At 52.5% G+C, this 26,700-nt stretch overlaps 1 protein-coding gene across 4 annotated transcripts in view; it reads left to right on the top strand.

Moving 5' to 3' along the window:
• The window catches only part of BCL11B (BCL11 transcription factor B), a 90,802-nt gene that overhangs the window by 12,252 nt on the left and 51,850 nt on the right, over positions 1 to 26,700 (top strand). For 2 of the 4 annotated variants that reach the window (XM_061182887.1, XM_061182885.1), the window contains exon 2: positions 992 to 1,357. In XM_061182887.1, the coding sequence (XP_061038870.1) occupies positions 992 to 1,357 (366 nt within the window). Of the gene's footprint in view, positions 1 to 988; positions 1,358 to 26,700 lie in introns of all 4 variants that reach the window. The other 2 variants (XM_061182886.1, XM_061182884.1) reach the window with 1 other exon arrangement.

The raw sequence follows: 26,700 nt of genomic DNA, 5'->3' as shown, positions 1-26,700 counted from the left end.
TTTCTTTTTTCTGGGAGTGACAATAAAACCAACAAACAAAAAAGGACAGTGGGGAGTTGGTGAGTGTCAGGAAATCTACAAAGCGATAGAAGGCTGACCAGGAGCAGAGAGTTTGGCAGGAAAGCCGGCTCCCTCTTTCAGCCAGCCAACTCGCAGCGTCTCTTCCCTGCATTTTTTTTTTTTTCTTTCAATATTTCTTTTTGAACCAACGCTCACTTGTTGCTTTCTGAGCCCGTGGGTTCCTTTCTCTCGTAAGGACTGGCCCTGGGACGCCCGTCTGGGTTTCTGTTTTCTTGTCTGGTGTGCAGCCAGGTCTCAGGTAGAGGAATGCAAGCAGGACTCTTATGAATGGGGAGGACGTGAATGAAAGGTGGGAGGGAAGGGAGGGGGCAGCTTGAGCCTAAGCAGGGAGAGACAGCTCTGGCTCACGGTTCTCAGCCTTGGCCGCCAATCGGAATCACCTGGGAATCTTACAAAAAAAAAGAAACAACACAGCCTGATGTTTGGCTCTCAGTGTAATTGGTCTGGGGTGCAGCCTGGGTGTCGGGGGTTTTCAAAGCTCCCAGGTGATTCTTAGATGTTGCAAAGTTTGAGAGACGCCTCTCTAGACGGCCCAGTCTCTGGTGAAACCAAGATGTGTGTGGATGTGCGGGTGGTCATGTGTGTGTCCCTATGCTGAGTTGGGGGTGGGGGGGAAATTGGCAGGAAATAAACTAGAAAGCAGTAAGATCAGTACCACTTAAGCAACAACCTCTGGGAGCTGCAGCGCTGCTCCCGGAGCCTCAGTTTGCCCATCTGTTGCACGCAGGATGGTGAACCCCCTGCCTCCAGGAGTTGTGGGGAGGACGTGGTGACGTCTAGCATCCTGCAGCGGAGGGGCCTGCCTCTTGGTGGGGAAGGGTTGGAATGAGCGATGGGTGCCTGTGATTGCCTAAGCCCATCTTGTCTTCTCTGCCCCCCCCCCTTCCCTTCTCCTTTCTCTCTCCAGCAGAGCCTGAGCATGTGGAGGCCACCATCCTCGAGGAAGATGAGGGTCTGGAGATAGAGGAGCCCAGCAGCCTGGGGCTGATGGTGGGTGGCCCCGACCCTGACCTGCTCACCTGTGGACAGTGTCAGATGAACTTCCCCCTGGGGGACATCCTGGTTTTTATAGAGCACAAGAAGAAGCAGTGTGGCGGCAGCCTGGGTGGCTGCTATGACAAAGGCCTGGACAAGGGCAGCCCGCCGCCCTCCTCACGCTCTGAGCTCAGGAAAGTGTCCGAGCCGGTGGAGATCGGGATCCAGGTCACCCCTGACGAAGATGACCACCTGCTCTCACCCACGAAAGGCATCTGCCCCAAGCAGGAGAACATTGCAGGTATGGAACGTTGCACTTGTCTGGCCGCTGCCGAAGCCACCTCTTGGGTCCCAGGCCTGCCCTCGCCCCTCGCTCTGCGGGAGGCTCGCCCCCTGTCTGAGGGTGCTGGTGCTGGGAGGGCCTGGGGGTTACCAGGATGGGGCCACAGGTGGGCTCGCCCTTGCCGAGGGGCCACCGTCCAGTGACCCTCAGGAGGAGACGGGCCTGGAGCTCGGAGAGGCCCAGTGGGCTGATGATGGTTGCTTTGCTTTTGGCAACAGGCTCCATTGTGGGGCCTGATCCGTAGGTGGCCAGGAGGACAGGACGGAAGGCTAGCTGGCCTTCCCTTTGCAGGCGTTCTTGGCTTAGTCTCTGGCTTTGGAATCAGACAGTCTTGGGTGGAATTCGTTCTTCACAACTTGGACAAGTCAGTTTCCCCATCTGTGCAGTGGAGCGAATGAGACCCATCTCGTTGGGGTGGTCGTGAGGCTTAATGAGATGTTGCATGTGGGCAGGGCCCTCATTTCTCCTCTGCTCTCTGGCCTCAGTTTCCCTTCTGTCAAAAGAGGCCCCTTCTGATGTTGCCTGATCCTAGGCGTAGGTCTGGGGAGGGGCCTGTGAGAAGTTGCTGGAGCATGTGCCCCTTGGGGGAGGTTGGCCGTACCTTCTGGCATGCCCACTTGGCCGGTCACCTGGACAGCTGGCTTTTAGCACCTGAAGAACAGGTGTAGAGGCTTGCGTCCTCTGGCAGGTCTGCTTACCACAGGGAGTTTGCATCAAGTCCTCTCCAGGTCAAGGTCACGGCGCACCAGAGCCTCTTCCAGGGAGCCTGTGCTCCGTGCAGCCCAGAGTGTTTGCTTCCGGTTCGTACTTCTGAGCTCAGGGCCCTGGTTGGCCTGTGTTTCCTAGAAACGACAGTCTGTCCTGCAGCAAGACGCTATCAGAGTTCGTGCAGGTGAGGGTTTAGACCCTGCCGATAGACTTTGGACTACCTTCAGGGTCAGAGCCTCAGTTTCTCCACGTGTCACCAGGAGGGACAATCCTGGCAGGCCTGGTGTGCGGGTTAAAGGAGCAGAGGCTCCACAAATGCTTTGCTAGTGGAACTTTTCTCCTGGGGGGGTCCCTTCTGGTATGGCAGCGCACAAGCAGGTGCCTGGCTGGGAAGTCTGTGTATCCATCTCCACCGTGTCTTGGTCCAAAACGGACTGGACGGACTGAGGCTTTGGGTGGTCCTTGCGGGGTGAGCCTGATGGAAGTGGGGCACTCTGCTCCCACGGGTGAGATGGATGGGCATGGCCAGGAACCCCCCCATCACCCAGCAGGCAGTCAGGGTGATGCAGCAAGCCCAGCTGCTCTGTGGCAACCACCTGGCAGCTCTGTGACCTTGGGCCTCCCTTTGCCCATCTGTACAGTGGGGTTAATGAACTCTCTCTCCTGTGAAGAGACTGCGGTGGTGTGCAGATTCCTGCAGGCACCGGCTGGGCCCTGGGGAGACCCCGTCTAACCAGACTGGCCTGTGCGGCTGGCCTTCTTGTGGGTGTCCTAGCACGAAGTCTCCCACACTCTTAAGTTGCCAAGGGCATTGAGAAAAGTGTCTGACATGTTCAGGCCAAAGTCCTGTAAACCCTGGTTTCTCAGAGCACCATGTAGATCTGAGTGATCCTTCCTTCCTTAGGGCCGGAGCCATGATCCACAAAGGTGTTGGGCCCCTTTTCTCTGTGTTTCTTTTCTTCGTCTGACGCTAGAGGGATAGTTTTCACCAGTGGTATAAACACCTGGCATCAGTGCACACAGACCTTTCAGGGTGGCTTCTGCCGATGAGACGGTCCCCTATTCATGTTTCAATGGAAGGGCTTTCTTCCTGCTTTCGCCAGAACCCATCCGAATCCTTATTTCACACTGAAGGTATTTTCCAATGAGAGGCTGCAGATCCTTGTGGGTAGGTTTGTTTAAGAAAGCGGCTAAATATGATTTCATAAAAGGCAAAGTTAATCTCCGAGGCAGCTTTGTCCTCACCCCCTGTCTCCCCTGTCCCCCGCCATCCCCCCCCCCTTTTTGGGTTGTAATACTGCAGTGGCCTACAGTATTTTTCTTCTGTGTGTGACGAAAGATATTCTTGGCCCTTTCTGTTCAGCAACAGGACGAATGGATTTCTTCATTCTTGAAGAAATATGTAAAATAATCCCTTAGAAGTCTAAAGAGATATGTTTGTTCAAAGCATTTAAAATGTTATTTTAATCGAAAGCACAAGACAGTCTCCATGCTGTGTCAGCTGAAGACGACCATTCCATTTTAACAGCCCGTCATGCTCTTTCCTTCCCAGTTTCCCTTTTTGCTTTTTCCCCTCCCTACTTTGGCACCAACTTTTCTTTTCTTTTCTTTTTTTTAATAAAAAGAAAAGATTAAAGAACAAAACTGCAGTAGCTCAAATGTATAGTCATTTAATATGGTGGGAGTATTAATTATTTTAGCTTAATTGAATTCTGAGGACTGCAGTAGTTGCATTTTTGTAGACAAGCCCTGTTTATTATTTCTCTGTGTAGATTAACAGTAAAGGAAACACAGATAACTTTCAGTTATTTATTGTAAAATAAATGTGTCAATTCATGTGTAAAGCAAGCTGCTCAAAGATAATTGAGTCTTTATATTTTAAGAGGGGGACTAGGAATCACAGGCGCTTCTCCACCCAGGCTTCTGGAAATCCACACAGCTGCTGCCCCAGCCGCTGGCACCGCTGGCCTCGCCCAGGCCTCTCCTGTGCCTGCTCCCCGGCCATGGCAGGCGGATGCTCTGGCCAGTCTGTGCTCCGCTGTTGTCCCCAGAGCTGGCCCCGGTCGGTAGCTGGCCGGGGCGGGGGTGCTGATCCTTGGGACGCCGCCTCTGGCTTGGCTGTCTGAGGCGAGGTGCCCAGGTGGTCGTGAGGGTCCCGCTTTTCCTGGAGCCCGCAGTCTGAGTGTGGTCCAGATGGGCCGGTCCCAACTCTCCTCCTGCCAGGTGCTTCTAGAGGCAGGGCTCCAGAGGTGGATGGGCAGGGCTGGCCTGTAAATATGTGGGGTCCCTTCCACCGTTAAGGGCATCCCCAGGGCGAGAACTGTGTTGGAATTCCGTAGGTCATTACACCAGGGTTGGACCCTTTCTTTGAGATGGTATTCTGGAGACGGGTATAAAAGAAATAGTTAACTCTTCTTTTTTAATTTTTTTTTAATGATAGAGAAGTAGGAGAGTAGAAGGAGGACGTTTCTGAAGCCTTGTCTCCTGGAGGATATTCATTCATTCATTCATTCATTCATTCATTCAACCAACAACTGAGCACCTACTGCCGTTCCCCCGCCCCGGACATCCCCACCTGAAAGAACATCCAGGGGGTGGGAGCATGTGGGAGGATGGCCATCTGGGCTGCTGCTCTGTCCTGCTTGGGGGACACGGCCGGAGTGTGAGCAGCCCTGCCCTTGATGTGTGCGGTCGAGGTCCGGGGCGCTGCTCCTTGACCATGAGCTGTGGGTGGAGGAGGTCCCTGGAGCTTGTGTCCAAGGCGCATCTACAGACAGAGGGCTGGCATTGGTCAGAGGTAAGGCCTTTGGCTGGAGATCTGACTCGGGGGCAGGCATCTGATACATGTCTGCCTGTATAGGAGTTCTTTACGTTTCTCAAGATCCCTTCATGCTGCATTCTCCCTGCCTCTGTGGAGGGTTATGATGGAGCTGGGGGACCCATCCATCAAGGGGAGCAGGAGTAGTAAAGCCTGGGAGGGGAGATGAGTGGGGTGTAGGCTTTGCAAAGTGCATGAGTCTCTGAGCTATTATCTGGGATGGGCATCCTGAGAAGGGGTGAGGAGAAGGGGGGGATAGGGGTGTCTGGGTTTGCGGCCTACACTGGAGAGCCCAAGTCTGCGCCCCACCCTGCTGCTTGCCGGCCCCTTGCATTGTGACTTGACCTTCTGAGCTGCAGCCTCCTCGTCTGGGAACCTACCTAACAATACCCATGACGTTTAAATGACATGTGCCTGGTGCACGGTGCACGTACTACAAATATGAGCACCCTCCGCCTTCCCTTACGGATGCTTTGCTCTCTCCCTGGCTCCGTCATCTCCTGGTATCAGTGACTGTAGGTTTCCTTGGGATCGGGGAGAAATTTCCATGGGGTTCTGAGGATGCCATCGTCAGAAACAACCTCAGGACAACCCTCACATGTCCTGTCTGGTGTGTCACCCCTCCTTCCCCTGTCTTCAGTCACATTACTGTCATATGGTGACAGCTCTGAGGGCGGGTCGCCCTGGGGGTGGGGTCCGGGGGGTTGAAGGAGCACAGGCTCTGCTGCCAGTCGGCCAGGGTGGGATTTACGCACCCACCCAGGCAAGTCGCTTTACTTTTCTGGGCGTCAGTTTCCTTGTCTGCACTTACTTTTTTGGCTTCATGCTCAGAATTCAATGAGGTGAGGGTGTCAAGTGCCCACCTAGCACAGGGTCTGGCCTTGGGTAGACCACTGAGAAGTGGAAGCATCTAGAAATCTTTTAAAAGAGCGTGGACCCTGCCTGGTGGCATGAGGTGCTTGCTTTTCTAAGTCAGAATCTTGAAAACTTACTTTGGATATCTCTCTCAGCCATTCTCTCCAGATTCCTCCTTAGAATTCCTATTTTATAGCCCCTGATCACAGGTATTTCATTTTTGCGTGTTATCACCCCTTCCGTAACCAGAAGAAGCTATCACGGAAGGAATGAGCTATCAGCTGTCAGAAATAGGTTTGCCTTTTGCCTTTTTTTTTTTTTTTGCTCCTCCTCCCAAACCCCAAATGTCAGATTTCTGGAGAAATGCAGGAGACAGGCAGTGGGTGACAGGAGGTGGCAGGTCCCCCTGGGCTGGAGGTGGCGGGCAGGTCTTTGCTGTGATGGCTCCACCCGCTCTGTATGTCTCTGTTGGGAACCCAGGAAGGGCCAGGGGTGTGTCTGCGGGTAGGGGGTGGGGTTCACGTAGCAGGCAGGGCACAGACCAGGGCTTTGGTTTGGGGTCCCAGTGACAAAATGCGTTGCAGAAAAGGGCTTCCGCTCAGCTGGAGGATTTACATGCTGCTCTGAGAATGTTCGTATCAGACTGTAAAAAATAAATAAGTGTGAAAAAAAGAATATTAGCTTGGCCAGTGGGAGAAACTAAATAACTTGCTTGTGCTGGAAACTGGAGATAAACCCCACTTGCAGGTTGTCTTAAAAAACTTGCATTTGATATATTTAGAGTTGTTATTTTCCCTTCAAATTAAGATTAGTTAAATCCATGTGTGTTGTGGCATGGATTATCTTTTTTTATTATTAAATCGTGACAGCTAATTACTAGTTCTGTCTGCACCAAGGAGTCATGGAGTGTTCTGTCTGAGGGACAGGGCCCTGGGCTCCAGCTGGGGTGCTGGGCATTGCAGGGCTGACCTCAGAGCTTGGGCAGGGCCCGTGGGTGGTGGGGAAGAGGGGGCCAACTTGGTCACCCACACCGTGCCAGGTGCTTTTCTTGGGTTTTCTCACCTTGAAATAGATGTCAGTCTTGAAACAGATACCATTAACCCCACTCTGAAATACAGATATTTCTAATCCCACTTTGAGCTGGGGCTCAGAGAGGTTAAGGGACTTTCCCGAGGTCACACAGCAAAGTGGAATCAGATTCAGGTCTGCCTGGCTTCCTCGGATAGCACAGGGTGTGGAGGCCTTTAGGGAGAAGAGGTATTCTAATTCTGCCTGGCTGGTGGAGCCATTGGTGGCAGGCACTATCTCTAGACCCCATTCAAGGTGGTCTTTGAAGACTGTCCCGGGTATGACACTTGGAGATACTGCCAGGAGGCCTCAGGCCCCCCAAACCCTTGATGCACAGTCCCAGGCATCCTCATACAGTTGCCCATACTTCCTGGTGAAGGTGGCAGAAAAGCAAGCAATAAAATGTGAATTCAGATGGACCAGGGCTGGAATTTGGGTTTTGCCAGTGACTTGTATGACCTACAGCCATATGTTCACTTCTCCAAATCTCTGTTTGCTGTACAATGGAGATAATCTTTCTTACCATTCAGGCTTGTTATAAGGTTTGGTTTAGACAATGTATGCATATAGTAGGTCCCTGTGGATTCTTAACTGTTAATAATAGAGCCGCCAGTGGGGTGCATGGGGCTTCTGGCCTCCTGGCCTGAGCTGGAACGATCTCTTTGCTGATTCCCCATTCTTGCCTATTACGAGACTTGTCTGAGCTTGTGTAACTGGTTGCTGGCAGGGCTGAGTCCAGACCCCGTTTATCTTGAATAGGGACAGGTGACCTTTGGCCACACCAGGCTGCCCAGCCCTGCGGCTTGAGGCAAGCCATTTCCCCTCACGAGTGCTGGTTTCCTCACCTGTAAATGGGGGTGAGTGGTCCCTGTCCTGCTGGCCTCCCAGGGAGGCAGGACATGGCAGGTACCTTGGTAAACTGTCCAAACCATGGCAAAGAGTGTCAGCAGCTACGCAACGTGACTGTAGCACTGAGTCGTAGTTGGAAGTTGTATTGAATTAAGAAGACACGAAATACCAGTCAGCTAAAGGGTCATTTTTTTCTCCCCTTTTTAGGTCTTGGACCTTATTATCTGTGATTTATATAGGTGGATCCCTGCTTCCAGCAGTAGGGCAGGAAGGGGGAAGGAAAGTAAAGGAAGAGAATGAGAGAAAAAGGCACTGGGCTCCCAAGCGGAGAACCTAACCAGCATTCAGCCTCAATTATTATTATTATTATTAGGGTTTTTATTTGACAGTAAATAGTTAGTAGTTGACTTAAGTTTTTTATTAGGCATTTGACAGCTTTTTCCCCCCCCTAATTTTCCTGCCTGACTAATGCATAACCAGCAGCTGTAGAATCTCTTTGGAGTGGGCTCTACGTCAGTAAGTTATATAAATAAGGCAGCCGGGCTGTCACCCCCTGTGCCCTTGGATTCCTCTTTTCACCGAGGAGACAAAAAGACTGAGTTTTTCATATTTGGATTTTTACTTTAACACATCCTTATTAGAACTTACAACGTGCCAGTCACTGTTTGAAGGGTTTTACACATGTTAACTGATTTAATTCTCCTAGCAACCTCACTTTACAGAAGAGGAAACTGAAGCACAGAGATGTTAAGTCATTTGCCCAAGGTCACACAGCCAGTGAACAGGGGCCCATGGTGTAAACTCCGGCAGTCATGCTCTTTCCTGTGGTGAGGCATGGGCTGCCGGTGGTCATATTTCATCCCACGTTCCCATCCGCTGTCTCTGCCCCACCAAGGCGGTAAATCAGATATTACTTTCATTTTGTAGACGAGGAAACTGAGTCCTGGAGACGTTAGGCGCCTTGCACAGCCACCCTGTGAGTCAGTGGCACGGTTGTGTCTAGAAACTAGGCTCCTGACTTCCGGCCAGTGACCTTCGCAGGGTGGCATGGGGTCCTCACCGGGTCATCTCCAGGGAGCCCAGGCCGCCCAGGGTTCATGTGGGTCTTTGTGGCTGGCACGGGCCCCTTCTGCTCCCGATTTCCACCCTAAGGGTGAAGCTCCGTGATGGCACTTGGGGTCTAGTGTGGGGTGAAGGAATCAGGACAGTGGACCCCCCAGCCCTGTCTTAGGCATGTCTGTGGATTTTGTGCCTACTGCCGTCTGTGCAAAACTGTCTTGTTAGGAGCTGACCCCCACCCAGGGTAGGGTTAGTAACAGGCAGGTGAGCTTATTGGATGCAGTGTGGGGAGGGGCAGGCCCCAAACCTGTGGCCCGCATGCTGTGTGACCTTGAGCAGACCCTACCCCTCTCTGGGCCTGAACTTCCTTAGCCAAAATATGAGAAGGAGCCACCAGTGGTTTCTAACAGCTGCCGGAGCCTGGCAGCAGGGTAGGGGGGAGACTCCAACTTTCCACCTAAATTCCCTTCCTTTTTTTTTTTTTTTTTAAGAAGCCAAAAAGTTTAATTTTATTGAATAAAGCAAGTTCATTCAGGGACTTTCCTCATTTGTTACATATTGGGCTTAGGAAGTAGGTTTTCTTTGAAGAAATTGGCGGCTGAAAATGAAAACTGTTACACTGAAGGATGAACAGGGTCTCTTTCTGCTCCAAGCTGTGAAGATTCTTCTGGGAGGATTTGGTGCAGGCCCTGTGAGGCTGATGGAATTTAGGCTCGGGGTCCCTTGAGTGCCCAGGCCCCTTCTGGGCACTGTCCCCAGTGTTGTAGATATGGCTTGGTATTTGTTTTCTTGTTACGAGGACCGCCCCGCATTGTATAAACCTCAGGTCCCACAGAATCTGGACCCATCCTGGCCCAGGCACTGCTAGGTGGCAGCCAGTGACCTAAGGGGGCAGGAGTGTCAGCTTTGCTGGAATTGAGCCCAGGGAGGAGCTCCAGGTGGCAGGGTGGGCTGGATCAGGACTTGGAGGCCCTTAGCTGGACTCAGGGGTAGGGAGGCCTTTCTGGAGAAGGCAGGGCTTCGTTTTATTTTGTTTTTAAGTGTGTGTCCTTAGGGCTCTCTTCCTGGTCTGCTGGTTTTGCTCTGGAGGGCCCCCTGCGTGGGGGGTGTTCAAGAAGGAGGAGTCTCTGCTGAGGCTAGCTGGGTGTGGCAGGGGAGGCCTGGGAGGGAGAGGTGGGACCACTTGAATGAGAGACAGGTCTAGGAGAAGGGCTGCCTGCCGCTGCTCAGACAGCATGGAAACTGGGACCCCAGGCTCCTTTGGGTGGCAGAACAGCAACAAAAGGGCCTTTCGCTGGACGTGAGAAGTCAGAATCCCCCCCTCCTGGTGTGGAGAGGAGAAGGCAGTTATTTGGATGTACCACCAAGGGTGGGGTGCATCCCCCAGCCTGAGACAGCAAGCTGGTTCTCTAAGCCAAGGCAGTATTTGATCAGGGCTGCTGACCCTGGCTGAATACCCTGGGCAGCTTCCACCGCCTTCACGTTCCAAGTGTGGACACAGCCTTAGGTGTAGGCAGATGAATCCAGACTCAAAGGTGCCAAGAGGTGCGTGGGTCCTCGCCCACCCAAGAAGAACCCGCATGTGCAGAGCCCCGCGGCCTGACAGCCTCGGTGCCTGGGCTGTGATGGAGCGCGAGGGAGGATGCCTGTCTGTCCCAGCAGTGTCCAGAAAACCCTCTTGTTCTCCTGACATCAGGTACCAAGGGGATCCTTGAAAGTAGTGGAGGAAACGCTGGCTTTATTTCAAAGGCTTTTCTGGGCCAGAGCATGGCATCTGGAGAGCATGGCCCCCAGCTGGGTTCTAGGGGTCCTCCCCTGGGGCTGGGGGCCAGGGACTACCTGTCCTGGGCTCAGTGTGACCACAGTCATCTAGGGTTCCTCCTCTCCCTTAAGGAGAAACGGGACAGACCTTTGATGACCCCCTCCCACCCCAGCAACTGGCTAAAACGTTTGAGGTTGGTAGACCCCACAAAACTAAGTTCTCCAAGGGAGCCAGAGTGGATTCTTTCCCCCTCCCACCCCGAGTTAAAAGCCAGCCAATTAAGAAATCTAAACAGTGTGGTCTTCTCCCTGCATCACTGACATCATTGGCTTGTAAAACTTTCCCTGCAAAGGAGGCGAGGCGACTTTATTCGCTGGGAAAAAGAAGTATGTAATTTTCCTGACCTGGCCTTTGCTTCGGAGGGAAGGGGAGAGGAAACAAATGGGGCCTAAGACAGCAAACAAGGTCCACACTCTGGCGTCGGGGTCGTGCTGCCCGCCTGGAGCACAGCGGTTCCAGACACCGAAAGCAGTCTGCTGTGGGGAATGCCCGACTCCGAGGGGTTACGAGGCTGCCCTGCGCTTTGAGGCCTGGGTCGTTGGCGCGTTACGGGGGAGGGTGGGAAGATGGACACCTAAATCCTCCCAACTCTGAGACTGAACCCCTTTCTCCCGCTCCCATGAAACCAGCCGCCACCTGCCTCACCACGAACGCAATTTCCCGTGTGTCCTGACGGTTACAAAGTGTAAGACTCCTCTGGCCGCCTCTCCGGATCTCCTGCGACTCCCCCACCCCCAGCCTAGTCTCCTCCCCTCCCCCCCACGGTGCCCACCACCTGCAAATCATCCCCTCCCCCGTGGGAGGGGGCGGGGACGGAGCGCCTCCTGCCACACCGGCGGGGGACTTTAGGTCCCGCCCCCCGGGGCGGCCTCCAAGGTTGGGGTCCATTAGTCTCCCTTCCCTGCCAAGACCGGGCACACAATGGCCTTTTCCGCGGCGGGTGGTGCAGAGCTCAGGCAGGGGCGAGGGGGCGGCCGGAACCCTCCCCTCCCCCCCCCCACCTCGTACGGGAAATGGGCGGACACTCTGGCAACTTCGTGACCGCTCCGGGGGCCTCCCCTGCGGTCGGTGCCCCTCTCCCGGCCGGTCCTGGTCCCGCCGGGGGTGCAGAGGCTCTGCTCGAGGGCCTCTGGGCGCGTCTGGCCCCCGCGGGGCAGCCGGGCTCGCCGACTCTCCAGCGGCCTCTCCGGTCTGCGCCCCGGGCGCGCGGCTGTGCGACCATCAGCCACTCCTTCCTGCCCTGCCGGCCCCCGGCCGCCGCCCACGTAGATTGCGTCTTCCAGGGGCGGGAGGGCCGAGGGGGCTTCAGGCCCATGCATAATTCGGGGGCTTAATGGGCCAGCTGCCCGAGCTGGGCGGCGAGGGGCGGGCGGAGGCGCAGCTGACCCTGCCCGCGTCTGGCCTGGCCGGGAAGGCGCGCTCCTTTCTTCCTCCCGTGACAGCTCCCCTCCCCCTCTCGGCCCGGGTCCGTGGAAGGCGGGGGGCGGGCGAGTCGTAGGGTTAGCCCAGGGGAGGGGGCTTCCTTCGCGCATCCGTGCAACTTTTCCTTGGGGGCGGAGGCGTGCAGTGAATCGGAGACGCCCCAAGACCCGGCTCGGCTCCCGAAGGAGCCGGGGGAGTTGGAATGCAGGTTTCTTCGGAGCACTTTGCTGCCCTTGAGTCTTTCTTTCCGATATCCTCCCCTCTGGTCCCCGGCTCCGAAGCCGCCCGGCGAGCTCGCCCCTGGCCCCGGGCCAGCCCTCTTCCCTGGCAGCGCGCGGAGATGGATGGAGGCGGAGACCCAAGGTCAAGGGCGGGGAGGCCGCGGGCCCGGGGCCCCTTTGTGCGCGCAGGGCCGCCTCTCCTCCACCCGCCGCCGCCGCCGCCCCCTCCCCAGACCCCCGGCGTGCGCCCGTGCTGGCGACCTTTCCGTGCGTGGGGAATTGCATTTCAGGACTCCTGAAAACTCCTGCCAGTGGACCCCCCCGTTCCCAACCGCCGCGCGCGAGGGGCGGGCCTCCTAGGCTGGGGTGGCACTCCTTCCCTGGCGTTGGTCCCGGGTCTTGGGGGCGCCTGGGGATCCCCTCTCCTCCTGCCGCCTATGCTCCAGGGGGTCGTGCCGCCCTCATCAACCCGCCTTGGCCCGGCCCGACAGAGTCCCACAGTTCCCTAGATCCAGGTGAGGCCCGGTTGCAAGGTGCCTCAAAGAGTTCCCTTGTGCCTTTTATGTCCATCCCGGGCCAAAAGCCCTGTTCCAAAGTGGTTTTCTTTGGAGTTTTGTTTTGTTTTTGCGGGGGAGGAGAGGGAGCCTGCTTTTCTAGAGGGAATTCCTGGGGCTGGGATTTTAAAGCACCCAGGAACAAAAGTGTTTTCCCAATTGTGTGGGAATGGAACCCTCCACTAGAATGGGGCACAAAGCCTCCTGGAATTACAGGGAATTAATGTCAGTCCTTCTTCCAGCCTGACCTCTTACAATAACCCCCCCAAAGAGAATTTGAATGCAAATGGTCACCGTACTAGGAGTCGCTCTTTATTTTTGCTTCCTAAAAATTGGCCTCCAATTGTTTAAAGCACTCCAACAGGCCCTTAAAGACCCAGAAAAGCATTGGTTGGACGCCCAATGTATTTACCACAAAGCTCTTAAGAGAATGTTCAAACATTTCCCCAAAAGCTGTTGCTCTGGAAATAAAAATGTATGCTGTTTGCCTATAGAAGATTAAAAGTTTACCTTCAGCATGACAGCTTTTCTAGCTAGAATTGGAACCATGTCTCTATTTTCCATTATTCAGAAGTAGGTCTGAACCAAGCAGAATATATTTGCTGTAACAAGAGTCAAGGTAATTAAAAAAAAAAGTGTATACATATATATTTATGATGTGGGCTGACCCAAATCATAACAGAATATTAATATGGCACTTTCTGTGCTCTCAAAGGCTAAAGTATTTTGTAAACAATGCTTTCATGGCATTTTGAGTAAGAGTTGATCTTAAAAAATCTCAGATTTAGCTTACCCGAACTTTGAGCAGCTAGCTTTTCTGCTGAAGGCATTTGTCAATTTTTTTTTTTGAAAGGCCTACAGAAAAGGTAACAAATTCAACACTTGGGAACTCAAAGCTGCTGCCAGTCTGGGACAGGAAGGTTTTCATATCTGCCTGAACTTGCTCGTTGATTTCTCAGACGTCCATTTATAACAGTTCTAACAAGATAGAATCTGCCTTTGAATATCTGTAAATACGGGTAAAGATCACAATCCGACACTCATAATGGTCCAAGACTGAAGAGGCAGATTCTCATGTTTGATTAATATTTATGTTACCGGATTCCTTTACAGAAAGAAACATGAAACACTAATTATGGGTGTGTATTCGAGGGGCCTCCTCTTGGGTCTCTGCAGTTCCTTTAGAGGGATGTCCATTGCAGGATTTTTGGAGACCAGGTGTGTGTGTGTGTGCGGGTGTGATCATGTTTGGCTTGCAAGACAGGTAAATGTGTGATTGGCTGATTTAATGGCTATCGCGGGGAGGAGGAGGCCACCTTATTTCTGTTTTCTTTATTTTGACGGTTCAACAATGATAAAACTTACGAGTGATTTCTCCCGCTAGTTTTTGGTTAAGGCTTGGGGCAGAGTGGTGGAAGGTTCTTGTTCAGAATCCTCGAAGAGAGCTCGCAGTCCCTCTGGGTCCTCTCCCTCCTCTGGAGGACACACACCTTTCAGTGTCCGAGTGGCAGGTGGGCTGCTTTTGCGGCATGTTGTTTTGAGCCGTGGGACAGGTCTGCAGGGCACAGGTGACTAGCCTTGCTTTGATCGAGAGCCATGTTTTGGAGATTTGCTTGAGAATGGGGGATTTTGTCGGCTGGATCGTGTAGAAATACCCATGGAATTGGTAGCCAAAGGGATCCCGGGGAGGCCTCCTCCAGAGGTGCAGTTAAGCATCTTCAATGTTATTGCTGTGAGCAATCTCGATTTTCTTAGAGGATTTTCTATGAGCATGGCCTCCAGGCAGCACCTGAGTCTGGGTTAGACTTGTGATCAGTATTAGCTGTTGCTCTTGTGCTGGGGGCCGTGTTGAAGCATCCTAGATGTAGGCAAGGACCTGCAAGTCTGAAATGGGTTTGTTCCTAAATAAGCGCAGGGCAAACCAGTTCATCTCTTCCTTTCTTCATCTGTAAAATGGGGCTATCCAATTGTTTATGCTCCTGCTGCCATCCAGATCTGAAAACAAATCATTCTGGAGGAGTGAAGTCATTGCTGATTGCAAAGACATCATAAAAGTGTAAACTGTTCTTGTTTATTAGTCCATGGGGGCAGGGTGACTAATTTGCAAAGGAAAGGAATCAAACAGCTGCTTGTGTAGCTTGTCATTTTCAATGGGAGGGGGAAGAATTGGGAGATTTAGGAGGGGTGTGAGGGGCAGGACTTGAATTTCCAATTTAGGAACCTAATACCAATAGGAAACACCTCTCCCCATCCCCATTCATTTTAGGGAGCTGCCCCCTCTCCCTCAGCTCTTTGTTATTGTTGGGGACTGTCATGTGATTCAGAATCCTAATATAGAGTTGTTGTCCTTGACCTGAATGCACCAGAAAATGTTATCTTTCCTGACATTTGGTGTCTGGTCCCAGGAGAGGAGTGGAGCAAAGGGAGTGTAGATTTGTGTTGGGGAGGAGTGCATACAGCAGGCAGCCTTTAAGTGCACCGTCTTGCTAAGTGCAGGTGAGGAAGGAACTCAGTGCAGACTGGTGAGGAAATTCTCGGTTTGCTCTACCACCGCGTCACAAAGCTAACAAAAATTGGCATTTATGCCCACTGAGCACACAGCTGGCTGCACTGAAATGGTACCTTCACGGGGGAAATGGGAGGCCCCAAGTGTCCTGTTGGGGCTTCGTCTTACATTTTTGTTGCCGTTTTTCTTTTGAAGAGGCTTGGATTCTTTTTCCAGCAAATGCTGAATGACTTGAATTCGACTTTTAATAGGAATCACTTCTGGCAAGGCCCCAAACCTCTGGCTTAGTTTTGCTAGTTGGAAAATACGGATGCTTTCTTTACGTATGTGGTCGGTTCACCCCAGGAGGGCCGAGACCCCAGGCTTGAGGGTTGGGGTCGGAGTGGGGGAGTGTGGCACTCCGCCTTCTCCACGGGGGACGCGATGGAGCCCTAGTTCCCTGGCATCGGCGTGGGAGCTGGAGGGGGTGGAGGAGGCACCGCAGATCCCGTAGCCTGCGTTGGTGCGGGCTTGGAGCCAGAAGCTGTCTGGTGCTCCTTAATTGAATACAGACCTCAGTCAATTCCACGTGGGCATGCAAGGGTGGGCAGGGAAGGCAGTGAGATTTCCCCCTGGACTTGGAAGCTCGGAACCCCCCAACCCGGAGGGCCTCCTCGCCGTTCCCTGCACCCAGCCCACGTGGTTTGCAGAAGAGGAAGGCAACTGTGGGGGGCTGGGGACAGGATCTCGCAGCTCCCATGTAAATATTGTTTGTATGAACTGGGTTTTCCATCTTTTGTTAGTGGCAGCTCGTTAATTAACCAGCAGATTACTGCTGCCTTCTTTTGACACATGCATGTATTTTGGGGCTAAAGATTCTTGTTCTCCTAAAACTCTGAACGGAGCCGTTCAGAAAGTCCTCGTCCAGGGCCGCCCCCCACTCCACGGTCCCCTGCTGTCCCCCCAGCTCCACCCCCCCCCGACTCTGTCCCCTCCTCCCCACCCTTCCTTCAACCCAAGTGGTCTCGTAGCTGTGTGGAGGACAGACGTTAAACACAGCTAAATAAATCATGTTTACGCTTGGCGCTCTTGGTAGTGAAAAATCTGTTGGCTGTTTTTACTTCCTTATTTCTCAGCATTTGCTTCCTACCTGTTTTTGAGCACATGCCCAGAAATAGTAGTTTTGTCAAATGAGGGGATAATGCCAGCCAGCCTCTCTTGCTGCCAAGGAAGCTGCTGGATTTTGCAAAACAGAGTGACGTTTTTTAAGTGACACTAATTTTTTTTTTTCTTTCTCCCCAAAGAAATTAGGATGTATTGTAGAATAAGGGTATTAAAATGCACTTAGGGAAGGGGAAAAAAAACCCCACTCAGTCACCTGCACAGCACAAGGACCTGCGGCAAGCAGGCTTAGAAACCGTCTCACTTTTGTTTGCTCGGCCCGGAGAGCTGAGTCGGGTTCATTTCTGCCCCAAGACTTAATTTTCTCTGCCATTTTGGATGATGTAGTACAAAGATTTTTTTTCCCCTGTTTTCAGGTTGGCGTTGTGTCTGTTTAGTTTCGGAGGCCTCCCGAGCAAGTGCTTTTGCTGTGATCATCCTCTGAGGTGATAGCTCAATTCTTGTCCAGGTTTGGGGTTTGGAGCTTGTTGGGATTCTAGCTACACTATCGTTGTTTATATATAAGAACAGCTAGGGAGGCCTCCCTTCCTTTGGGTTTTTATCCATAATCTTGTTTGGGGGTATCTGAAAAGTCATTTTCACGACGTGATGCTGTTTGCTGGGCAGAGAATTACAGCCGAATATAGACTAGAGATTAAAAAAAAAATTTTTTTTAACAGTTTCAAAATCAAAACAATGGCACATAAATGTTGGGTGCTGCTTCCAGGAGGCTAGGCGGGTCTTATCAGGGAATCTTTGTAGTGCATTCGGTCTGAGGTCCAGGACATCAGCTCTGTTTCAGAGAGAGCCAAGGGAAAAGAAAATTACAACAAAATCAAAGTCAGCGTGCTCTGATTTCCCCCAATTTCTAATGGGAATACTCCGCAATAGAAATGATATTTCCATTGAGGACTGCACTTTCGGTTTCTTTAATTACATTACATGGCGGTGTAAACCTCAGCTGAACGTAAACCCCTGTTACAGCGACACCGGGAACGCGGCTAGATTGAATCGCAAGGAGCAATGTTATTGGTGTTAATGTGCTAACAATCTTTATTAAATTAATCCGGCAAAGTGTTAATTTTTACAAATTTTGTTGTGCACACACTGTACGTCACTGTTGGTGTGTTAGGAAAGGAAAATGATTTCACGTCGAAAAAGAAGTAAGAAGGTGGCTGTCAGATGGCTCCCTGAGAAGAGACATTGGTGATTTTCGCCATCAAATGCTACCTGCGCTGAAAGGAAGGCTCACAATATGTATATGAAATGCCATCTACCTACAGAAAACTCAGTTAAAGGAACTATTTTGTTGAAAGTAATTATAGGCCTGTTCAATGACAGGCCAGTTAGTCAGTGACATTTCAGACTTGGCTTAGAGACATAAAGAGGCCATAGAAAGATTTTGTTCTTACGTGATGCGAAGCATTGAACCTCAGTGTTTTATATGTCCGTTAGCAAAAGGTAAAAAGAAATGAAAGGAGAAGACTCAATCAACGACAAAATGCAGGGGGGAGCTGGGTTTTTTATTACAATAGTAGAGATCAATTGCATGTAACTCTAATAAATGCAACTAAAACCAAAAAATGCATTTACACTGCAGCAGGGTTTTTGTTTTTTTTTTTTAATACAATTGGATTTTTTTCTTCTTTTTCTTTCTCTTCCTCCCTCCCTCCCCCTCTCCCTCCCTCCCTCTCTCTCTCCCTTCCTTCCTGTCTTCCTTTATTATTTATTATTTTTTAAAACATCCTTGTAATCGAGTTAAATTTCTAGTCCATCTAAAACAAGGAACTCCACTGGCCCTTGTGGTTGCATGTTCCCTTATTGCCCAGGTAGAATTTTGTGGTCTGATCTTAAAAAAGGTCGATGGTGCCTACATTGCTCAAATCCACAACTCCATCAACACCTGGAATTGTAATCCCTTTTCCTGCCTGCTCCTCTCAGACTGAGTCATCAGGGTAACCTCCTTGCTGGGCACCTTGCTGGGCATTCCAATGACTTGATGTTCTTTTCATTGGCTGTGCTGCCTTATTTTCGTTCTTAATTCTCTGGGATTCTCATAGTTCAGACTTTGTCCTGTGGTTCCATGGTGCGCTCTGCACATGGCAAAGCCAGTGTTGGAGTTGGTGGGACCTGCAAACCACGACAACTTGTGAACTCACCAGTTTGTAAACAAATGTCAGGATTCGGTGTTCCCAGGAATCCCTCAGATACCAGGCCCAGTGGATGCTGACGCGAAACAAAAATATGCCCTTAGTTTAAAACTCACTGTAGGCACCAAATCTGAAGAATCATCTCCTGGCTTATTTCCCTTCATGTGACACGTGACTTCTGTCTTGACTGTGGATTTCCCCCTCCCCCCTCCCCCCAGGCTGAAATGAATGGGGACATGTCTAAGGCCTGCCTGGCCAAGCTGGTCATTGGAGCTTGGCCATCTGGGAAAGGGCCGCAGGGTCCTGACCCCAAGTCCCAAAGTCTTCCTGCTTGAAATCCAAACGATTTAACCGGCTTCTGACGTCCACGTATAGACTGAGCTTTTTGCCCAGGGGTGCTTCGTGAAGGTACGTGCTGATGCTGTTTGTGGCTCCTGATGCAGCCCAAGAGAAGATTCCTTGAGGATCTTGCATACATTGTGTTTTAGGGCAGAAACTGCTGAAGATTGACGCCGCCACCCAGCTTCTGATCAGAAGGCCCAAATCAGGGGGAAAGGGGAAACTCTTCTGCTAGGTATTGGTCGGCTGTTTTTGCTGGTGAGATTCACAGAATCTGTCAACTCTGGTTTGTCCTTGGCCTCTATAGATTGCGTGGAATGCATGCAGACATTTTAACATGCCCACTTCGCTGATGGATGCCTGCGTGCGTGTGTGTGTGTGTGTATGCATATATGTACAATCTCTCTATAATAGATGTGCATGCATACATTTTTCTAGCTAGTGAGACACATGGTTTCACCTTCTGTTGTCCCCAGGCCTGCCCATTCCAGGATCGTGGGCCCCAATTTGGCCGACCCTTCCTGCTGAGGTCATCCCAGAGGACTCATACCTGTTTATCTGTGTGTGTCTCGAAGCCGCGGTGCCTAGGCCTCACCTCCCGGCTGGAGAACGAGTGATTGTGTTTACTGGCATCCCAGCAGTTCAGAGAGCTCCAGGGATTTCCCCGAAAGACAGCAAAAGGAGAGTTGAAGCTGTGCACTTTCTCCTGCAGGTGCCCACTAGGGGTTGGCATGGTCAGCCCGAGTACTTGCTCAGCTGCCTCCATCTTACCCCGAAATGGTTCACAGAATATGGTTCAGCCACACCCTGCCTCCCCAGCAGTGCCTGAAATTTCCTCTGCTCCCTTATTGGACCTTTTGGAAGGGCCAGGGAAGGTTTTGGAATCTGTGATGTAGCCTCACTGATACTTGGCTCAGGGCGCAGGAAAGCGGATCTGCTGCCCTGGAGTGTTTCAGCTGCTTGCATCTTGAGGAAGTTGTGGTTGGTAGGCATTGGAACAGGTGCTTTTGGACCTGGCCAGGGGGTGTGCGTGTGTGCCTGCTTCTAATTGCAAGATGCAGCTGCCCGGGAGGGTGTTCCCTTTCCGAGCCCTGGTGGAAGGAGGAAAGCGGGTGTGGTGGTGTTTTTGGGGGGCAAGGTTGTTCCTGCGCCTCGCCTCTCCCTTTTCTGGGATGCATTAAATGTGCCGCGTACTGCAGAGCAAAAATAGTTGAAGCGGTGATTCACCATGACACATCTCAGGAGCACAGGAGGTGGGAGGCGCACAAGGGGGAGGTGGCCTGGCTCGGGGTGTCGGGAGGGCTGTGCTTCTGGCCTCCTCTCGGTGGCCAAGCCTTCTTGAGAATGTGGGTGCAGGAAGATGCCCTGGTGTTAACCCAGGGCTCTGGGCGGTCTCTGGATGGGCACTGGGGGAGTGGCAGTGGACCTGGCCTTAAGCCCAGAGATGTTCTCGCAGGCCTCCCTCCTGCTGCCCGGCACTGGGTACCCACGGTGTTCCTAAGCCCGGCCAGGCCCAGGCTGCAGTGAGGGAAGCCAAGCAGCCCCTTCCACCTGCATCGGAATCTCCACCCTCTCAGGCAGGCCAGAGGGCTGCTGTTTGCAGCGTGCAGCCTCAGGAAAGGCATGGATTGGAGCTATGTGTTTTGTCTCTCCTGTAATGACCGTAAAGGAAGGCTTGAAACGCAGCTGTGCAAGCCCCGTGAGACCTCATTTCTCCTTTTCCTTGCTTCTCTTCTAAAGGACCTTACACAGGCACCCCCAAACCCAAACCTGCTGCAGCCAGGGACACCTTGGTGGGTGCTCAGACTTGCCTGACTAAATGTGAATCCAGTAGTGGGAAGTGGGACTTGGGGAGCCGCAGCGCCCCATAGGGGATTTTTAGGTCCCCCAAACGCTCTGGTGCAGTGACCAAGCCATGTCCCCACACCCACTCATCTTCGGGGCCTGCCTTGGGGACCTGACCTTGGGCTTGCAGGTTCTCACGGCGACTCACTGCGTTCACGTAAAGCCTTGGATTCCCTTTCTGCTTTGTCTTATTTTATATATATATATATATATATAGTGAAATGAAAAACAAGTTCTAGTCTTCACTGGTTCCCAGAGCTTGGTTATGAAAAACTAAGAAAAAGACATGAAATAATACCTGTGGAGTGAAGGAATTTATTTTTTGAGTACCCCTCCCCCAGGACCCTTGTAGCTCGGAAATTGAGTAACAAAGAAGACTCCTTAGAATCTTTCTTCTCTATTCCCACTGTCTCAGCCACTCCCCACTCTCTACCCACCCCTCCCCAGTCCCCCCAAAAAAGGGAGAGAGAGAAAGAGACAGATGATGGAAAGGCCTGGGTTTATTGGGTAGGTATCCACTGCCTGTCTCTAAGGTAGCGCTCTGCTTCTTTCAAATAGGAAATTGCCAAAATGGATGTCATCGGCTGCTAATTAGATGTATTTTAACCGCAGGATCGTTTTACTAGCTAATACTGTTATTATGTGCTTCACCGTGAACCCGTGGTGGAGCTGTTAAAATAGGAGCCCTAGCAGACAGCTCATGGAGGCTGTTGGATTGATGGAGCCCTTTCCCTCGATGGTCCTGCAGAGGCCCAGGCCGGACCGCGTGCTAGAGTCTGAGTCTGCTCACCTTCTCGAGATGGACCTGTTATTCCCTATGACTACTTTCCTTAGGTGTTTTGACCAGGGTCTGAGTCCAGAGGAGGCCCTGAGCTCTCCAGGTTGGAGACCCTAAGAATCACACCCCTTCCGCCTCTAGATGTCATGGTCCCCTGCCTTTGGGCCTCTGGACCAGCCTCGAAGCAACAAATGACCACTTGCTGTGGACATGCCAACCCCAGGCCATATCCCCACTACGCAGTGCCCCACACAGGCAGGCCAGAACCTCCATCACTGGGTTTTCAAGTCTAAGCTGTCTTCCCTCCATCTTCTCTCTCTAGCAAACCAGAAAGAGTCCCAATTTCCCATCGGGGTGCGGAGAGGTGGGCTAGGGTCAGGATCAGGAGTCTTCGGTGTGAGCAGAGCATTGGACTTCATGCGATTTCTCTCTCTTTCTCCCTCCCTGCTACCCCCTCCCGCTTAATACATAATATTTTTATCACCCTTAAGACAAAGTAGCTGGCAAAATATTTAAGCGATCGAAAGAAATGTTTTTATTTGCCCGCGTGCGAACTGGGTTATCTGCCTATCTTGTTTATGAAATTTGGGGCTGCCTTTCCTGCAGTCTGTTCGCCTCTCAAATCTTTCCCGGCTCCCATTTCCATATTTCTGCGTGCATGTTCTTTGTTAATCACTTGGCAAGTGCTTATTTGAATATTAAAAATTTCTTTAATCATCAAAGGCAGGAGCACAGTCTCATGAATATTCATATTTTCCCCCTCCTCAGACTGGAGTCTAGTTCATTACCCTGCAGTAAAAGCCAAACAGCCATCAATCGCCCTCATTACAGGCTCTGGCGTTTTGATTGGCTGCCTGCTGCCCAGAGCTTTTTTCTAATTTTTTTACTTTTTCCTCTTCTCCTATGAGCTGTCTTGTACCTGCCAGCAGCACTCCCCCGCAAAAAAAAAAAAAAAATCAACAATGCAAGAATAAATTTCTCTGGTTGAAAAACAACTCTGCAGACTTGTCAAACAGACCTCGTGGTTTGCTGCCACAGAAGTGGCCACCAGCACTACCTGCCCCCCACCTGCAAAAAAAAAAAAAAAAAAAAAATCGAAAAACCAAACCAAACCACCAGGAAAAAAAAGGTGGGGGAGGGGGAGAGAAATTAAATAAATAAATAAAAAGGAAGAAACTTGAGCCTCAGAGATGAATATTTGTCAAGAGAGTTGACGTAAGTCTCATTTGCATAATGACTTTGTACTTCTGCATTAATAAAATTTGCATATGAAGCCATGTTAATTACTCCTGATCATGCTTTTTGCATTCATGCATAGTAATTTTCTCCGACTTGTGAGAATTAATGTCTCGGCATGGGGGGAGGGGGCGCGGGGACTGTCAGGTTTCCTTGCCAGTGGCCCTCACTCACAGGCACTCACTCCCTGTCTCCCTCCTTGATCTATGACTCATTTTTGCACCATCAGTAGGAGTTCTTGGCTTAAAAAATGTATCCATTGAAAGGCAGCAGTAGGGAGAAAAATATACATCTCCTGCACAGTGTATTCTAGAACTCCTCTTGCTAGCTAGGAATCTGTAACCCTCCCATGTGGGAGGGGACACCGAGGATGCAGCGTTGGGAAAGGCTCGCCTTCCCCTGGAAACCAGGCTGGGGCTTTTCCAGGGAGTTTTTTGTGTCCGCATCAGTCCGTGTGGGCGTGTTTGCTGGGAAGTGCGCATGTGTGCAGGGTGAAGCAGGACGATCTGCGGGGCCCCTCTAGAAGGGAGATGGGTGGTTACAGACTCCCGCAGAATGGAGGCATTCAAAATCACCCGGATTTGGAGCTTAGGAAGCATTTTAGGGGTCTTAATTTTGGTCATTTTGTTCCTTTCTGTACGGATTGCATAGAGCGAGAGTCTCAGCCCTCTGAGCCCTGTGGTGTTGGACACCCAGCCTCAGTTTCCTTGTTTGTGAGAGGAGGGTCCTAATAGCTATCTGATAGGAAGGCTGCTGGGCTTAAGAGAGATGACGTATGTAGCCATTGTTTATTTCTTTTTCCTTTAACCAAAGTGAACTTCCATGATAAGGAATCGAGCCAGCCGGGATTTTATCTTTAAGCCACCTGGATCCCACGTAAAGCTGAGGTGGCGTCTTGGCGTCCCTCTGCCACGTACCTCGGTGCACGTGTGTCTGTTCCAATTCCAGGGGGGAGCCGGCCTAGATCTCAAAAGAAAGTGCCTTTTTAAAGGAGTGCCTTTCAGGGCTTTGTGGGGACGGGTGGTGGTGGCCTTTGCTGCCGTGCTGTGGGGGAGGACCCACAGGGAGTTAGGGAAAGTTCCAGAATGGAAAATAAATGAAGGATAGTGACGGTTATTGGGTGTTTACTAGAAGCCTGGTTCTGGCCAGGCGTGTCCTGACCTTCCTTTAAAGGCGAGGCTCTGAGACAGTGACTCAGCCCGGGTCACGCGGCCAGGAGATGGCAGAGGAGGAGACGGACGTGGGCCTCGGACGTGGGCCTCTCTCCGAGGCGGCGTAGCCTCTGTGCTCTGGGCTTCCTCCGCCTGTGTTTAGGTGCACAGTCTCGTCACAGGGTCTCAAGTCCTCTGTCAAGTGCGTTCTGGATTCCCTGGCTGCGCTTTTCAAGGCAGCCACCCCCAGGGCTGGGAGGTGGCCTGGGACAGGTGCTGCAGCCAGAGACAGTCTTCATGTTGGGCTTTAAAAAAAATTGAGATAAGAGTCACATAATGTAAAATTCACCAGTTTAAGGTGTGCAGTCAGTGGTTTTGAGTATGTTCACAATGGTGTGCAGCCGTCACACTATCTGACGCCAGAGCATTTCCATCGTCCCCCCAAAGAAACCCTCTACCCTTTAGCCCTTACTCCCCCGGCCCCCCTCCCCGGCCCCTGGCGGCCACTTCTCTGCTTTCCATCTCAGTCTCCGTGGATTTGCTCTTCTGGACACTTCCTGTCATCATACGATAGGTGGCTCCTGGCATCACCTGGGGCTTTTGCAGCTTCAGAAGAGTGTTTTTGGAGTTCCACCTTTGGGCAGGGCTCTGGTTTAAGCTGCTCCGGCTGGGATGAGGGGACCTCCCCCAGGGCAGAGGGTCCTCTGAGAGCACCCTGAGGGTCCTCTGTGGGCAGCTTAGGATTGGAAGCCCCTGACCCTTGCTGCCCTCTCCCCTGCGTCCACTGAGCCAGTCCCTGGAGCAGGTGGGCTTCATGGAGGCCAGAAGTCTAATGAGGCCACTCAGAAGCCCCTCCAGGGGGCGGCCCAGCCCCCCACCCCTACCTGAGTTGGAGGATGACTTTTTGCCTTTACAGACTCTGGCCTAACTCAGCCCGACCTTTCCAGAAGGAGAGGGGTGTGGCCAGACACGCCCTTTGGTCCTTCCTCCCAACCATGGACACACAGGTTCTGCACCCTTCCGGCCTGGGACGGCAGTTACCTGGGCATCCTGCTGGTTTTCTCAGCCGTGGTAAATGGTGGTGGCTGTGCTGTGGCCTCACCCAGAACCTGGGGGCCCGGAGTTGTTTCTTGTAACCTCCAGCGGCCCGACTCAGCCCAAGGACCCTCAGGCTCCCTCCCACCCTTCCTCTCAAGATTCTGGGGTGCCCTGGTTACTCCACCCCAGCTGCAGCCCCAGGCGGAGGCAGGGCACATCCAGGCTTTGGAGACACACTGGGTTCGAGTCCAGACCTCCCCGAGCCTCAGTTTCCCCCCTGTGGAATGGGGGGTGGTCTTCCCTGCCAAGTGGGGTGTTTGTGGTGAGGTGAGCCCAGCTCCTTGTGGTGGGGCCCAGCACAAAGCCGCTGTCACAGCTACGATGACCCGGAGCCTTCCATTATGTGACGCGGGGCTGGCGTGGTTGACAGGACAAACATGCTGTGTCCGCTGCTGGGGAGTTTCAGGCAAGGACCAGCCAGGGGAGGCTTCCGGGAGGAGGTGGCCGACATTGGTCTCAGATGCTGACCTTTCCTGAGGGCCTGCACCAAATCTGGGGCACGGCCTTGCGCTCAGTGTCTGTGGCTGGAACAGCGCATGAGGTCTTGGCCACACCTTCCAGGGCTGTGTCATGGGCTCAGAAATGGCCTGAGCCCCGAGCCTAGCCTAGCACGAGGTCTTCATTGGCCCAGAGGGGCCAGGTGCTGGTGGTGGTGTTAGCGTTGGCCTCTTGGCAGGACATGTGCAAGTGGTCCTCAAATGCTCTAATGCCCCCGGTCCTGGATAATACCCGTTTTGGAGAGACAGGGGGCACAGAGAAAGAGCCCTGGTTCTGGAGCCAGGCAGCCAGCTGGGATTTTGGTGGGGGTGGCTGCTGGTGTCTGCAGTTTTCTGCAGTCATGTGGTCAGTTTCCTGGTCTGTGCAGTGGGTCTCTGAGCCCTGCCCCCAAGGGCATGCTGGGAAGCTCACTCACGATCAAGATTGATAGGCTGCTGACTCGCGGTGGGCTTGCAGGGCCCTGTGGCTCTTCTGGAGGGGGTACTCCCTCATGGGGGCTGTAGAGTGGGCAGATCCCCACCCCTGTAGACCTGTGCAGGGCACTGACAGCATGGGGGTGCGGGGTGGCATCCCTGGCAGAGCCGGCCCGGGGCCCAGCTGCCCGTCATCTTGTTGATGTTTTCCTTTTGTCTGATGCTTCTCCGCTCAATTATTTACCCAGGGAATTTGGGCTTCTTCACTTGTGGTTTTGGCAAGGGCTTCACACAAATGTTTTGCCCTGGTGGTCTCTTAGCCATTTAAGATAAACGGCCAAATCAAACGCAGGCCTTGCCGGGGAGCCCGGGCGAGCTGTAGGGCTGGTGGAGACAGGCAGGCCCCTGGCCCTGCGCTGTGGCTGTCAGACCCGGGAGGTGTGAAGAGGGGTGCTGGGCGGTGCCAGGGCTTTCTCGGGGGGGGGTGTTCAGAGCCGTCCCACAGGCCTTGGGGCTTGGGTGCTGCGTGTAGGTGTCGGTTGCTGAGGACTGTGGGCCGGAGGGGGCACCGGCTGGCGGTCCTCCGGGCTGGAGGCTCAGCAGTGCCCAGGCGCTGGGAGGTGGCCTGGAGGTGTCCGAGGCCTGCACCAGCAGCCCATCCTGATAGAGCGAACAGTGGTGGCCTGGAACTTCCTGGGTCTTCCAGAGGGGGGTGGCCCAGATTTGGGGAAACAAATCCCCAAATGGAGTCTGCTCCAGAACACTCCAGAA

Source organism: Eubalaena glacialis, chromosome 2, assembly GCF_028564815.1.
Source record: "Eubalaena glacialis isolate mEubGla1 chromosome 2, mEubGla1.1.hap2.+ XY, whole genome shotgun sequence".
NCBI lineage: Eukaryota > Metazoa > Chordata > Mammalia > Artiodactyla > Balaenidae > Eubalaena > Eubalaena glacialis.
Note: the sequence above shows the minus strand (reverse complement) of the source record. Positions and strands in the feature narration are given on the sequence as shown.